Below are 15,319 nucleotides of genomic sequence, written 5' to 3'. Positions count from 1 at the left end.
GTGTCGCCGTGGCCACGCCAGAACTAATTAATTATGGGAATTAAAAGTCTCATTCTCAGTCTCAAAATTGTATCAACAAGCAAAGAATTGATCCACGCTAAAACGACAATTATCCCTCCCCAAAAGATACCAAGAGAATATACACATTACTCCATGTGCAAGTCATAAATCACTTCCCTTTTCCAAGAATTATCTCCTCCAACACTGCCCTCTCGCCACTATTCTCAACCAAATTCCTAAACACACCGGCCTTTATATGCATGAGTTCTTTCGGCGTCCCAAATTCAACCGCCCGTCCGGCATCCATGACGAGGATCTTGTCGAAATCGGCGATCGTGCTGAGGCGATGCGCAATCACCAGCAAAGAGCTGTTGCGGCCGAACTCGGCTCGAATTGACCGCTGGATCAGCGCGTCAGTCTCCATGTCGACGGCTGAGGTGGCCTCGTCGAGGATCATGATCTTGGGCTGCGAGACGATGGCACGAGCTAGGCAGAGAAGTTGCCGCTGGCCTTGTGAGAGGTTATAGCCGCCTTCGGAGACGGGGGCCCAGAGGGAGGCGAAGGCATTGGCCGGTTTTGGTGGCGTGTTCGTGGCGGTCGAAGAGGCGGAGGATGAGGCCAATGTGTCGCTGCCGCTGAGGGGGTCGTGGCTGCTGGGTTGCGATCCAAGAGTGAGGGTGTCTTCGAAGGAGAGGAGATGAACGCGTTCGAGCGCGTTGTAGAGTTCTAGGTCTGTGTGCTCGTGGAATGGGTCGAGGTTGGACCGCACGGTGCCGGAGAAAAGGACCGGATCTTGTGGGATGATGGCGAGTCGGCTGCGCAGAGCTTGCAGTTTGATTTTGGAAATGTCTTGTCCGTCGATAGTGATGCGACCTTGTCGGGCTTCGAGGAATCGGAATAGAGCAAGGGTGAGAGAGGACTTGCCGGCTCCGGTGCGTCCGACTACGCCGACCCGTTGGTTGTGCTCGATGGTAAAGCTGAGCCCGTCTAGTACTGGAGGGAGTTCAGGGGCGTATCCCACCTGGAGGTCCTCGAATTCAACATGTCCTCGGGTCGGCCATGCTGCGGGAGGATCGACGCCTCCCTGATCCTCGGTCTCCATGGCTGAGTATTCCAGCACTCGCTCCGTTGCATTCATGTCCATTTCGACGTTCGCGTAGAAGCGCAGTCCCATGGCCACAGCGTAGTTGTATTGCAGCGCAAAGCTCATGGCAAACCCAGCCAGAGCAGCAGAAATTGACGGTACGTAAACAACAAAGGCTGCCGTGGCAGTTGAAAAGATGGCTCCCACGATGCTCATGCGGAATCCCAGCCATCTGTTGAACAGCCAGAGGTTCCATGCGGCCTGCGCATGTCGATCGATGCGTTCGTACATCTGGCGCACGTACACATCGGCTTTGTTGAACGCGCGGATTGTCGTCAGCCCGACTAGGCTGGAGCCGAATTGCTCCATGACCGGACTTTTCGCGGTGCTTTCCAGTCGTTTGACTTCGCGTACACCACCCAGATAGGTCCAAGACATTTGAACGCAGACAATGAGTAACAGCCCAGCGAAGACCATGATCACTGGAGACACCATAACGCCCGCAACGATAATGCCTACTAGCTCGAGGATCTTGAACACCAAATTGCCAAGATCGTAGGCAAGCCTCCAGTCAAGCATGTAGACGTCTCCAGTGAACCGGTTGAGAATCCGACCGAGAGGAACCGTGTCCAACCATCGTAGAGGCGCTCGTAAGACAACTGCGAGAAGATCCTCAAACATCTGTCGAGAGGAATGGAGCGATGCGAACGCGAGGGAGAGGGTTCTAAGGGTTCCGACCGCACAGGCGGCAACAGAAATGCCTACATACACGCTCAAGTAGAAGACGAGGTCGGGATCGATGGATGATTTGGTGGTACTCAGGGTATGATGCCATAAACTGACGGTGTGCACCGGATGTGACGATGTATGAGACGAGCTTGTCCAAAGGCTTACCCACCAGGACTACCTTTATGTTAGTCTACATCAATAGATGATCAGGATGGAACACTTACGCGGCCGACGAGAAGAGCTGTGAACACAGCATAAGCAAGGAAGGTCAGCGCCCACACCGGCAGGCGATTCCCTTTGCTCACATATGCCATGTATACGCTCCACGAAATCGCACCCGTTTCTCGCTTTTCGTCTTGGGTAAACTTCCGATGGTTTTCATCGCCGGCTGCTGGAGGAGGGCCAACGGAGGAACGTTTTCGTCGAGACACCGCATCTTCCTCGTCGACCTGCTGCCTTTTGGCCGCTCTCTCGGTAGCCAGGTTGTGAAGGACGTCGGTGAGGCCTTGCATCTTGCTCAGTTCCTCCACAGAGCCTGCATGTGTCATCGATCCATTTTCGAGAAGAACGCAATAGTCAGTCCGAGGTAAACACAGCCCAACGTGATGTGTGACCAAAATCCTAGTTCGATCGCGACCCAGCTCCCCTGTCAGGGCATGCTCGTACACGTGTCGACCGGTTTCCGCGTCCAGCGCGCTGAAGATGTCGTCCATGACGAGGATTCCGGCACGAGAGTACAAAGCACGCGCAAATGAGACTCGCCACCGCTGGCCGCCACTCAGATTGATTCCATTTGCCCCGATTTCGGTCATTTCACCATCCGGTAACATCGTCAGATCCTTCTCCAGGCCGGACGCGAAGAGAACCTTGCGGTAACGAGACCAGTTATAGGGCAATCCGAATAGAATGTTGTCTTTGATCGTGGCGTTCTCCATCCATGGGTTCTGGGCCACGTAGGCGATGGCAGAGTCGAGAATCCAATTGTCGCGCGTGGCTCGATGGTCGAATCGTTCGTCCAGAGGGGGGGAATGTGGCACTGCCACTGATCCGGCCAGAACATCGCATTCACCGAGGAGAGAGGCAAGAACAAGGCTTTTTCCAGAACCCGTCTTGCCGGCAATCACGCTCAATCCTTTCCGAGGAAACTGTAGAGTCAAGTGGCGCAGGACAAATCGGTCATCCCGCTCCCAGTCCTTCTGGTCCTCGCTCGATTCATCTGCCGGCCATGCAAGTGTGGCGTTTTCGAACGATATCTCCTCAACATCCGTTGTGTGGGGAGCCTTGTCGGCGGACGTGAGATATTTGTCGATACGGTCGGTGCTTACCTTGGCTTCCATCGCACGAGATAGCAAGTCGGGCAAACTAGCCAAGGCGGACTCCAGGTTGCCAAATACCGACAGGGCCGTGAATGCGACCGATGCAGACAATTCGCCATGGATCAGGGCGTAGACTGTTAGGGAAACAGCCGAGAGCATCAATGGCCCTAGAATCCACACCGAGACCATACCGGTTGTGTAGAGGCTTGTCTTCCACAGAAGTTTCAGCTCGGCTTCACGCTTCTGGGTGATGTGATCTTGCCATTCCTGCTCCAGAGCTGCAAACTTGATCTGGCGGATACCCTGGAGGACCTCGGTCACGGCAGAAGTCCGTTTGTCGCTCGCCTTCATCAGCTCCTGCTGCACCGACGTATACCCTTTGGTCAGATACGCATTAACAGGCATAACCAGGACAGCCACACCGACACCGGCCAGCAGGCTGCGCCATCCGATCAGATGAACCAGAAATGCGGCAGCAATCCCCAGTCTCATTAGACATGACGGGATGAGATAGTTGAAGGTGGCGAAATCAGCAATCCGTTTAGAGTCCACAGCGGCCAAATTGATGATACTCTGTCTGCTTTTCTCCTGCTCGTCTTCCTCATCCTCATCTCCCTCCTTCTTGGACGGCTTCAGGTGCTTCGCGTCCTTGCAACGCATTGATTTGGCAAACACCAACGCTGACAGGCCCTCGTATATCGGGATCCACAGCTGCGAGTAGATCAGCCACCACAGCCAGGACTCAATTCCCAAGGACAGAACAAGCATGAAGCCAAGGGTAAGCACCCAAAGCCATGCCGCAGTCACCGGGCCCGACTCGGTTGACCTCCCCTCCAGAGACGTCAGGATGCCATATAGAGCCACCTGCGGTCCGAATCCCAGAACACAGGTCACGACGCTGAGAATCGTCTGCAGAACCAGCGGCCGGACATTCCCCATCACGAGCGTTTTCCAGAGTTTCAGCGTGCCCCGGGTTTGTTCCAAACGAGCGTGCAGGATCTGTGCACGCGCTGCAAAAGGCAATTTCGGCAGACTATCGACGTCGAGATTCTTGTTCTGTCCCGTGTAGTGGAGTAAACTGCTGACGTAGGTGTAGGTGAATCGGTTGAATGCACTGACTGTGAACTCCTGGTCGACCATTTGACCGTCGTAGTAAACATTGGGTCGACGCGGGATCAGGACACAACAGAGACCGCGTATCACTGCTACCGCTGCTTGACTGATGAGAAGTCCCGTTGATGCACGGCCAATGTTGACATCGTTGCCGTAACACCAAGGGATGAAGATGTTGAGACCGGAGATAACCAGGGTAAGAGAGCTGGCCCAGAAGGCGTGGAGGCCGAGCGTATACCGTTCCACGGTTGATCGCTCTATGAAAAAGGCTGTCGATTGGATACATTGCATCATCTTTGTCGGTTAGCAGCAGTCATTTCTCATGGAGCTGATGACTTACCCAGCCTCCCATTTGAAGCCAAAACGGCACAATCAAGAAGCTCTTGTCTTTGGCTTGCAGCGACAGAATGGCGAGCGCCAACGACAATTCCCATCCCGTCACGGAGAATATGGCGATGGCGACCTTCTGCCAGGTATCCGAGTAGGCTCGGAGCGATGATTCTGGCGCCTCCCCATCCTCATCCTCGTACCCCGGTTTGGTGATGGGCGACGCGTCCAGGCGAATGAATTGAGCATCCCTTTCTAATCTCCGAGTGATTTTCAGTACAGCAGGCACACTACTGACGACAATAAACACCAGGACCAAGACGCCCGTCACGATGGACAGGACTTCCGGATTTGATGCCATTCCTCATAAGATCTGGTCTGGCATTGGAGAGAGAGAGAGAAGCAACAGGCAGAGCGATTGAAGGAGAAAAAGACGCGAGAGAATAGGGGGCGCTGCAGCCACGACGGACGGAGAATTGCAGGACATTCCTCACTTCCTGCCGCATTCCCGTGCATCCCTGCCGTCGCCCTTCCGCCTTGCTGCCTTCCGCGGCAGAACCGCTCCCCGCCCGCTGATTGGCTCCGGCCGCGTCAACCGCACGCGCCAGCCAATCAGCGTCCGCAGACGGGCAGTTTCCGTCTTGGCCTCAGGACTCCAGGCCACAAAAAAATCGGTGATGTCTCTTTTTTTCCCTTTTTGCCCCATCTTGTACATCGTGCTGCCCCAGTCTTGTCATCGCGCACCGTTCTAGCCGTTAGTGTCATGCATGCATGTCATCTGCGCCCCTTATTGGTAACGGACTTCGCCTACTCCAATCATGCACAGCGGCCCACTTCCGATAGGTTAGGCTTTAGTCCCCGTCCAAATCCACGATGTCGTCGCTGCTTCGGATGGTTGCATACGGTGCTATTTGTAATGGCCAGCTGGTGACTGGCTGCGATAATGGTCTGACCGTTGGTTCTTGGCGTATCTCCCATGGACAGGTCAAATCTCTTTAACAAAGCGGAATCTTATCGAGACCCAATTCCGTTGAAACCAGGACGAACTCTTTTTAGATACATAATATATATTTCACCCGCCACTACGGAGTGTCCTTTTCGGATTTTGTAGTAACTGTGTAGACCTTCAATTAGTTGTATTTATTTCCCCAACTTGTGGTATGATGAGGAGAAAAGCCTGCGGACACCAAATATATATTTGGAGGAACCGGCTTTCTGAGCCGAACCTGTCATACCGAAACACGTACGTCGAAAGAGGAATTTGCTGATAGACTTAAATAATCAAACTAGTTGCTATCCAGGATAGGTTTGGTAGTACACTATGCTTTCTATGGTAGCACCACCTTATCTGTTTCCTCGTTTATATTACCCCTTGAAAATGACTGGGGTCTGCGTCAAATTGAGGTGGTTCAGACTCACCGCTAGATCATGTTACTCGATTTCTACCTTCGCTCCGAATTCGAGCAATATCTGTCGGCAGTTAATGGCCACCTGAGCGATCAATGAGCTCAATGGAAGTCGCCGTCTCCTGAAAAACCACTCAATCCTTCTCTCGTGCCAATAATCCGAACAAAGAAAATGATTTGGGTTACCGTGGACACGAAATCTGGGGACAGCTGCAACTCCCCGGGCGCCTTTTTTGTAGGGTAGGACAAGCAACGCACCTGGACCATGGATCGTGACATGTATTTGCATGTGTCTCGTCTCCATATCCAATTGGAAGTGACATATTTCTCATCAGAAATCAGGCCAAGGATGAGGATGCTCTAATCGTTGCCAATCCTTCGGCTCTGAGACCTACCGGGTAGGGTTTGGTGGTTCAGGTGATCTCGGTGTAATTGTGTACGAGACTACAGCTATATGATAGATTCATGTCTATAGTCTGAAAACCACCGGACGATTTCCCCTGAATGGACTGTTCTTTCCATCCGTTCAACGAATTCCTCGAGAATCCGGGAGACGTCGTGCACCCGCGAAGAACTTGCTTTGGATTGTGGAAACTCTGGTCGATGATGGAATAATATGCAGGAAGCAAACAACGCCGGGTAAGTTGCGTGTCTGTGCTGGCATACCTGCGAAGGGAATGAGCGACCAAACTGATCACTGGCTGAGGTTTTATGAAGATGCTAAAATTTCTCTTGGATGGGATACGAATGCCGACAGATTAGACCGGATCAGTATCCAAATCCCTCTTTTATTACGCATTGACTAGAGAAAGGTAAGGCGTAATAGAGAAAGGACTGGCAGTAAAATATTGAACTGGCTTGATGAAAAAATATCGCTTTGTTTTACCGAGGGATGGAGGTTAATATAGACCCGGTTGTTCGAGTCAATGTCAAAAGCAGTGAGCACATAGTAAGCAGCCACCTACCTGTCGTGAAACACACTATGCTTGAATCATTCATCATGAAATCTTTCTTATCAGGCGTCTGAATATCCTGTTATCGCACAATCCGAGCCCGGCCGAGTGAATGATACAGACATGGTGGCGAAGCCATTTCGGAGTTTCCAATATGAGATGCAAGAGGCAACCGAGTTCAAGCCACAAGACCAAGTTTTTATCGTAAATTCCAAGCCAGCGAAGCTTGCCATCTAGAGAGTTATCCGCAAAATTGGTGGCATGATTACTCAAGAGTCTCTGACTTCGGACATCACTCTGATCTGGTTCAGTTTCTCAGGAAAGACGTCACAACTCTAAGGCTTTTTGTCACCCCAGTTTGATCCCATTCATACCTAGTCTCGCAAAACATCCATAGCTTTATGAACAACAACACGTATAATGTTTAGTGGAGGTAATAGTTAAATTGTACGGCCCTACCAGCCTATTGTACATACCGACAGATACTGTTGGTTCAGATAATACTATATACACGCACTATTGGCGACCAATAAACAGACAGCCTGAGCCAGTCAGGTAACTAGGAACTCGGAGTCGACCGAGGATCTTTCCAAAGGGGGTCAATGAAATATACAAGACCGTGAGCCACTGCAGCCGCCAATGGACCAACCTGTAATTTGGTTAGATCAAGACCGAGACCGATATGACTCAATAGAAAAGAAAACATACCCAATGAATCCAATGGTAGCCAGGAAAGCTCGACGCCACGTAGGCACCAAAGCATCGGGCGGGATTTACACCTGAAACTATTAGTTCCACTTCGCTCGAAACCATCTATCAGACGATTGTATTGATGAGAGGTACTCACTGGCGCCGATATATCCATCTCTCGTCCATGCCGTTCCCCAGGTCACGACGCCTAGCACAACGCCCACAAACCACGGGGCTGTGGCGTGCCCAAACACCTTCGCCTGTCTCGGATCCAGGGCCACCCCGAATGCCAAGAAAATTAAGATCAAACAGGCCATAAACTCGATGATCAGCGCATCCTTCACGGGAACCAGCCCCGTATCGATATAGCATCCACCCACGGTAAAGTTACGCGTGCCGTATGCGCTGTTAAGCGCAAACCCGGCCAATGCGCCGCCCAGCGTCTGGCCCACCAGGTACAGGACCATGCGCGGGAAGGAGATGATGCGCGCAAAGAAGGTGGCTAGCGTGATTGTGGGACTGATGTGCCCACCGCTGGACGGGGAGAAAGTGTAGATTAACAGCGGGGTGAGGAGCAGATTCGTGATGCCGCCGAATAGGGGCGAGAAGAAGGTGAGGGTGGCGTAGATTCCGGCCTGCGATTTAGGGGCGCCGTCGCTGGATGGGGCGTGTGTTGTTACCCACGCGGTGATAAAGACGTTCATCATGCTGGCTGATTGGGCCGCGTTAGCTTTCCATCTCTGCTATCTGCATGTCTGCTGATAAGAATGACCAGGGGGCGGGAGATAGGGTTGGGTAGTGGTTGGGTAGTTGCATTAGGTTTCAGGTTTCAGATGGTTATCTCGACGGGGCGAATTCGTCGAGATAAGGAACGGGGTATATAAAGACCGCACAGGTATCCTTACCAACACATTCTAGGAGTGCAAATTTCCATAGATCAGCACTGAGGAATCCGCGAAAGTCAAACACCTCTTGCAGCGTCATACATGGCGCCGCGTCGGGCACCTTTTCCAACACCTTCTCATTCCGTGGATCGTTCCTGTCAACGATGAAATCCTGGTTTCCACCCATACGGCCGGCGAAGGGTGGAATTGACGGTGTCAATTGTCCCTGCTGCTCATCGTGTTCGTACTCAGGGAGATAAGCCACCATGATGGGCAGGTCAATTCCGGCGCTGGAGATAAGATGGCGTTTTCAGGAGGAGGAGAAAGGAGAAAACCAGTGGTCAGAGATACCATGTCAGATAGTTATCTCAGGATGTGGTTAGAGACATCGGGACCGCCCGGATGGGGTTTCATGATCGCGACCAGCCTTGCGACTGGCGCCGAACCGACGAGATACAGTTGGCACCTCCGACTTCGTGATTTGCTTTCTCGGCTCGGCAATCCGTGTCTGCTGCGGGTCTCTCGTGGGCTCTTGGCGAGATAAAGCTGACCTTCTAGAAACCGTTGGCAAATTCAATTATGTCCAGCGAAACTGGGCGGCCAATTAGGGTGGATCGAGTTCGGGGTTATCGCAGTCCCAAGGACCCAGATTGCGCCACCCGACGACAAAGGGCTTTGCCGCCCTCGGGCCATACTTTAATGCTGCAGTGGGCGGCTGCGAAGACGCTCGATTCTACCGAGTTGACTGATTGCCGTGGTTCGAAGCGATGTTCGGTGACCTCATGTCCGGCACTCTTCCGGAGGACTGGCGATGCGAATTTCGCAGAGAATTTTCTGTGATTTCTGAATCTCTCGACCGAATGCGCAAAAAAATGGAACCCGCCGACTCCGTATTTTCCTTTTCCTCGAGCAATCAGCGAACGGGCCAAAGGATCCAGACTCCAGAAATGTGGAGAAATCCATCACAGACCGGACTCAGGGGCAAATAGCAATCAAGCCAGGTACATCCCCGGGGACAAATCCCAGTCGTCTTTGGTGTTTCATTATCCGATCCAGGAGAACGGTAGGTCCAGGAGAGCACCTGAATCTATTATTTGGTCGACAAATTCTGCTCATGTCCTGCAACATGTCATATTGAAGTCGTGATGCTTTAGGGCTCGGTCGGTCATGCCTCCCGCTCCGGTTCCGGCCTTCGGAGTTAACCGTCGACCTTCGATGACGCGGTTGAACTTCGGTTTAGCGCTGACGATAGTGCTGATTTGCCTGCTACAGGCGGAATAATTGGCACGCGTGGATTTCTCTACGGGATATTTCGTGATAGTTTCGCCGAGACCGCTGACATGTCGGACATCCGATATGCCGTTTGGGGGCTACTTGGAGATCAAATGCAGAAGCCTACTTGAGAGACACATACGCCGTATGAAGTATGGACACCGGCCTGCTGGAGGTCCACTTCCGAAACATGATTCAATGTGGACTCTTCTCATTCGGATTGCTGAGTGCCAGTGTGATCGGGTTGATTCGGATGACTGGTCATGGAGCGCTCATGGAGTGCTTCCTGGGCTGAGTGCAGGGACATTGGCCACTGACGGGCATTCTTGAATCCCTCATTCAATCAAGCTTTTTGTTCAGGTAACCGTGCACTGGCCACGCAGCATGAACCCTCCAATGATTTATAACAAGCTACGGAGTACTCTCCACAAGTCCTTCTTGAGGCCTCTGCAGCCCAGGCAACTGCCCATCTGCCACGCAGTCAGATCCAAGACTCCATGATCCATGGATCTATTATGTCCAAGCTAAAATAAAGCAAACTAAAAAGAAACAAGTCTAAGCGGAACAAAACAACCCACTAGATAATACTAAGAAGTAGAAAAGAGAATTTAAAGGATTTTGCAAAAACACCTTTATAAGATACGAGCGGAGTCAAGGGGAGAAAATAGCCCGTACTATTTAGAAAAAAGAGAATAGGGAAAATAAGAAATTACTCTTTTAGTATAATATTTATAATTATGCGAAGATAAGATTTGTCTATAAGCTATGGGACCCGATTAAAGAGGGGTGCTAGCTACTAAAAAATATGCTGCTTTCTGACTGTTGGGTATATATGGCCAGGAAGCTGATAGATAGTGACATCAGAAAAGAACACTACCCGGGAGAGTTCGACAAATGTGGCGATATCAGGGTCTGATGTAGACTTTGCTCAATTTTCACAAGGACTGACCGAAGAGACCAGAGTGAAGAATTGGATAACAGAATGGTTTGGTCTTCAAAAAAAGGGGATGCCCGGTTGGCCTCCTTGCAGAATGGAATGCGTGTCTCGGCCGAGAGGAGTGTCTGAGATCAACGCGTTTCTACTGTTTCAGGCGCGTGGTTCAGGGATGTGAAGCACCAGACACTATGGAACGCGGTTACTCAAGATTGCTCAGGCTACAATGTCGCTGCAGAGCAATAGTGGAATTGAACCAATAAGGTGATTTTCAGATATGGCGGTCATTGATGCCATAGCTTAGTTGCCGCAATTTCTCTTTCAACAATCTTGACCTTGTGTCACAGGAGACGCATAGGAAAATAGAAGCAACAATTGACCAATATTTATTTTGGTTTACCGAAAGCATTACGATAAAGCGCAGTCAATGAACATCTGCGCCATCTCAACGAATGGAGGCTTCACCTGAGCACTTCAGGCCTCGATTCAAGGCAGCACGCATAGCACGTGGGACTACACCAAGTCTCTTATGCGTCATGGCCTTCGGAATAGGTAATATGACCAATCTTGACTTTGTTGACAGCATAAAGTCTCATACCATGCCCGATTGGCGGATGCGGAGCTTCAATCCCGAATTTGTGGTGACCGGGGACAAACCCCGAACGGCTGGATGCGATGCCGAGCCGTCAGACCATATTTTCTTCCAACATTTTGAATTATTTCCGTCTTATTTGGGATGGCATTCCGGAAATCTCCCGTGGTATCTTCCGGGTGGCGCGAGCTGTTGCACACATGTTGACAACTAGAATAGACATACGGCAACTAAAGACACGAAATAAATTGGAAGAAAAGAAAACAAATCAGAACAAAAGAAATATGGTAGCACACAAGGCTTAAATTGGAATCACTTTAAGGACTTACATCTACGGGACTATGGATATAGGGAATTTCACAGTAGTAAAACAACTCGATTGGTTATGCTGACAGGCTAAATACAGTCAGCCTATATGCACCTTGCATGGCTAGAAGACTTTAATGGATTTCTCCCTTGATAGTGCAGCGACAAAAGCCGTCCTCAAGACCTGTATTCATTCTCGCATCTCTTGCCAGGTAAAGACAGAAATCTTTTGTCTCGTAGGGATACTCAATAGGCGGATCGAACTCATCTTTCTCGAAGGGTAAGATCGCGTCAATCGCAATAGAAAGTGCTCGCTGTTGAATTTCGTTGTCAGTAAGATTGGTTGGGGCATAGAGCTCGAACGCCATCACGATCACGCTGCAGGGAAGGCCGTTCTTCGTACTTGGGGCGTCTTCCACAATTTGGCCGTCGCGCAGTTCGACACCAATGGCTTTGGCAAGCGAGCCTAGACCGTTGAGTGGAACAGTCTGGTCGAGATACAAGTTGATGTCGATGAGGACGAAATCATCGTCGCATAGCTCCTCATCTGGGCAATGTTCCAAGACCTTCCAAATTTTTCTTTCCTCTTGCTCGTGGTCCGTCAGTGCGTTTCGGTCGACGAAGATCTCTAGGGCAGACATGGCGAATAGGCGTTGTTGAATCAAATCGAGGTGACTCAAGGGTAGAAAATACTGAATGATGCAAGGCTGAAAGAAGAGTTTTGGACGTTGGTAGCCAGGTTTGATACATGAAGACAGAAGGTGATATTTATGTATCTGACGTCAAATAGAGATGTCAGAAAACATCCGGCAGGTAGGTTCAGTGCCAGAGGTTAAAGCTGATGACTTGCCATCAAACTACTGCTTGCTTCCGTTTCAATGTGTGCAATAACTGGAGCCTCCTCTTTCTATACCTCCTCTAAGTTTGCATTCTGTCTCATTCAATTAAAATAGCTGAAGCTAATAGCCTGTGTTCGACCTACGGATAGTGCTTGAGTGGAATATTTCTGGAGAAAAACGGTAGAGTTAAAGCGGAATTGCTCGGATTCAAGTTGACAGTATGCAAAGACTGATTGTAGTGGCCTGAAAATTATTAGAGGGGAGAAGAAGTGCGTCAACGAATAGGCAGCGTGAAAAGACATTCCAGGTTGCACTTCTGGAACATGACCTTTCTATGGCCTATTCGAATGAAATTACACGTTATTTTACAGAAGCCATCCATACTAGGAAGATAATTCATGAAACATTAGGTTAGTGTATTGATGCTAAATCTCATTCTGGAGTGAAAAGTTGTATTAACAAATTTATGCCGAGTTTATCCCTCAAACTGGCCACATGCTACATGAACCAAAAGCGAACAACAGACTTTTCTTTGCTACCAGAAAATAACAACGTAACAAGGTATCCAATTCATATTACCAAGTCGTAAAAGGCTGCACATTATGTAGAATCACATAAAGCAATTCAGGGATGCGAATCAAGGGTAAGAAAAAAAGCGAAGAGCGAGGCCGTTCCGACGACTTTCAACCGGAAGACGGACCAGGGCCAGCATAAGACCATCTGTGACGAATGAATATTGGATTCGATGGTTTGGATGGCTAGGAACCAATTTTGCATTGACAGCATCGAGAGCCCTCCGATTCAGGTGATTAATGAAATCCTGAGATGTCTGTGGGTATCTGCCGTCGTCCTTCAGAATCACCGCCATGATTCGACACTCATGAAGATGAAATGCAGGCTCAGAACGTGGGAGGCGGGCATGAACACGGTCATGGATAGCATTTCGAAGGTAGCGGCCAACATCACGCCGTCTATTAAGATTGAACCTGCTATTTTCAGGATAACAGACCAGGACTCCGACAAGGCTGCGAGGCGGCGATGGATCTTGGGCTAGTAATGTTTCGTAGGCGGTGTTCATGAGTTCTTGCTCGCGTTGTTCACGGGCCTCAGCGCGAGCCACATCGCGCGCCCGTTGCTCTTCATCTTGTTCTGCAGTGGAACCCCTCCTGAGCCAGTTGCACATATTGACCGTCGCGCTCGTAGGGTGGCGATTATCGCGGTAGTTTACAAAGGGCGATATCGGAGGACGGCAGCTGCCTGGAAAAGAGCCGAATGGGTAGCTAGGGTGGGGACTGTCGCAAGTATTTAAAACTGCGGAGAAAGAAATCACTTTAGGAGACTATCGAGAGAAATCGATGGTTAATGAAACTTCCCGCTTCATCGAACGGGTTGAATCCGGCACTTTCACCTTCACAACAAGGCTCCTCTGGAGCTCTATATCACAATGTCAGTTTGAGCAGTTCTAGAAAGAATAAGTCTCGAGGGTTTATCTTACATTTTTCAATCGTAACTTGAAACTTCCTGTAACAGTAGGCGATATTGAGAAGATGTGTTTTGCTGGTTATACGATAGAGGGAATGCACTGCTGGGTTGTTTGAGACTGCGTGGGGTCTTCAAAAAATATCAAGAGCATCAAATTTCACAACCTCAAACTGATCTAAGGTTACGGAAATCTCAGTATAATGCTAGGGCCAGCCCACCTTGCTAATGCAAAAATTACATTAACATTCGGCGATCGCTGCGCGCGGAAGCATTTCAAGCTTATACCCCGGGCCTTCGAAAGGATAAAATATAGGCTTTGCCCATGCCACGCGAGACAGCCATTTGAGGTGCTCTTTAGCTTCCCGGAAAATACCCAAGACAAATTCAACGTTTTCCACATCGTCGCCTGGCTTCAAGGCTCTATCGAAAGTCATCTGGACAATATGACATGTATGCTTGTGGTTTTCCAGGTTCTCCTCTACGCAGCAGGCCTCGAGACGTTCCTTGAGAATTTTGATGATGGCCATCGCAATGCATTGTTTTTGGTCCTCACGAACAGGCTCGCGGAAGTAGGGTTGTAAAAGGCAGAAGTTCAACTTTATGTAAAGCTTAGTGTCAGGACCTTCATTTGGGTATTCGTTAGGACGCACGACTCGGACATGTACCTGACGTTCCATGTTGCTGGTAGTTTCTGTGCTGATTATTCTTAGATCGGATGCGCTCGGATGCGCTCTGCAGCGCAATGGTCAAGAATAGTCAGGCCAGTGACATGATCTTCGACAATGTGAGCCGGAGATTGGATTTATACTTCACAGCCAAGGGCAAGGCAGAGGAAGTTGTCGAAGATTGACAGTCATTCAATGGAAGGCATGTGGATGGGTCTTACAGTCTCTGGTGTAGAGAACAAAGATATTCAGGAACAAGCCAGTGTAATGAGTAAGTGACAAAAGAATGGCAGAAGACAAAAGACCAAACAAAAAACAAACCAATGCTGCTGCGAAATCACAATGAACCATGACAGTAGTCAGTAATGCGGGCTACATCAGAACGACTATGCGGGGCAGTAGACTCAGCGCGTTTCTCTACATTCACCGCGTTGTTGCCCATCATGCCTAGACTGCAGCCAAACAACCTCGGTATAAAGAAGGCCCAGACAGACGGCGTCTGTTCGGCTTCGTTTTCGGGTTCGGGTGCGACCGTGAGTGGATCTAGCAAGGGGCTTCACACTGGGCATGGCACGTATTAATTAGAAGTCGGTGCATAATAGTCAGCATTAAGCTGTCATAATGGTAGAATGGAATTGCAGCATCCGAGCTCAGGGATTGTCCAGTCTTTGTATAAAGCCTAGACGTGGTCTCCCAGATGCACACTGTTTCCAAGTGCACCAAACAT

At 50.0% G+C, this 15,319-nt stretch overlaps 4 protein-coding genes across 4 annotated transcripts; all 4 read right to left on the bottom strand.

The window, feature by feature from the left end:
* Positions 1 to 118: 118 nt before the first annotated feature.
* Positions 119 to 5,284, bottom strand: P170DRAFT_464335 (P-loop containing nucleoside triphosphate hydrolase protein; the record flags this gene model as incomplete). The annotated part of the gene is made up of 4 exons (XM_024852235.1): positions 119 to 1,987; positions 2,038 to 4,536; positions 4,583 to 4,829; positions 5,064 to 5,284. 4 exons carry the CDS (start codon positions 5,282 to 5,284, stop codon positions 170 to 172), a joined length of 4,785 nt encoding a protein of 1,594 aa, XP_024703938.1. The 3' UTR covers positions 119 to 169.
* Positions 5,285 to 7,349: 2,065 nt separating this feature from the next.
* On the bottom strand, positions 7,350 to 8,861 carry P170DRAFT_436444 (aquaporin-like protein). Its single transcript, XM_024849156.1, has 4 exons — positions 8,524 to 8,861; positions 7,776 to 8,330; positions 7,637 to 7,707; positions 7,350 to 7,577 (listed from the first exon to the last, which is right to left on the bottom strand). Exons 1-4 carry the CDS (start codon positions 8,768 to 8,770, stop codon positions 7,488 to 7,490), a joined length of 963 nt encoding a protein of 320 aa, XP_024703937.1. The 5' UTR covers positions 8,771 to 8,861; the 3' UTR covers positions 7,350 to 7,487.
* A 2,879-nt stretch (positions 8,862 to 11,740) lies between these two features.
* Positions 11,741 to 12,247, bottom strand: P170DRAFT_425672 (uncharacterized protein; the record flags this gene model as incomplete). The annotated part of the gene is made up of 1 exon (XM_024847656.1): positions 11,741 to 12,247. One exon carries the CDS (start codon positions 12,245 to 12,247, stop codon positions 11,741 to 11,743), a length of 507 nt encoding a protein of 168 aa, XP_024703936.1.
* Positions 12,248 to 13,082: 835 nt separating this feature from the next.
* On the bottom strand, positions 13,083 to 14,604 carry P170DRAFT_425671 (uncharacterized protein; the record flags this gene model as incomplete). Its single annotated transcript, XM_024847655.1, has 3 exons — positions 13,083 to 13,756; positions 13,941 to 14,056; positions 14,213 to 14,604. The coding sequence occupies 3 exons, from the start codon at positions 14,602 to 14,604 to the stop codon at positions 13,083 to 13,085; spliced, it is 1,182 nt and encodes a 393-aa protein (XP_024703935.1).
* Positions 14,605 to 15,319: the final 715 nt, after the last annotated feature.

The sequence above is a fragment of the Aspergillus steynii genome, assembly GCF_002849105.1.
Source record: "Aspergillus steynii IBT 23096 chromosome Unknown P170scaffold_4, whole genome shotgun sequence".
NCBI lineage: Eukaryota > Fungi > Ascomycota > Eurotiomycetes > Eurotiales > Aspergillaceae > Aspergillus > Aspergillus steynii.
This window is presented reverse-complemented; position numbering and strand designations above follow the sequence as displayed.

Coding starts and splice junctions, on each gene's coding strand:
- P170DRAFT_436444 (XM_024849156.1), bottom strand. CDS start 8,770: ATGGTGGCTTATCTCCCTGAGTACGAACACGATGAGCAGCAGGGACAA. Junction 8,331..8,523: donor TGCACTCCTAGAATGTGTTG/GTAAGGATACCT, acceptor CGGCCCAATCAG/CCAGCATGATGAACGTCTTT. Junction 7,578..7,636: donor GCTACCATTGGATTCATTGG/GTATGTTTTCTT, acceptor ACCAAATTACAG/GTTGGTCCATTGGCGGCTGC.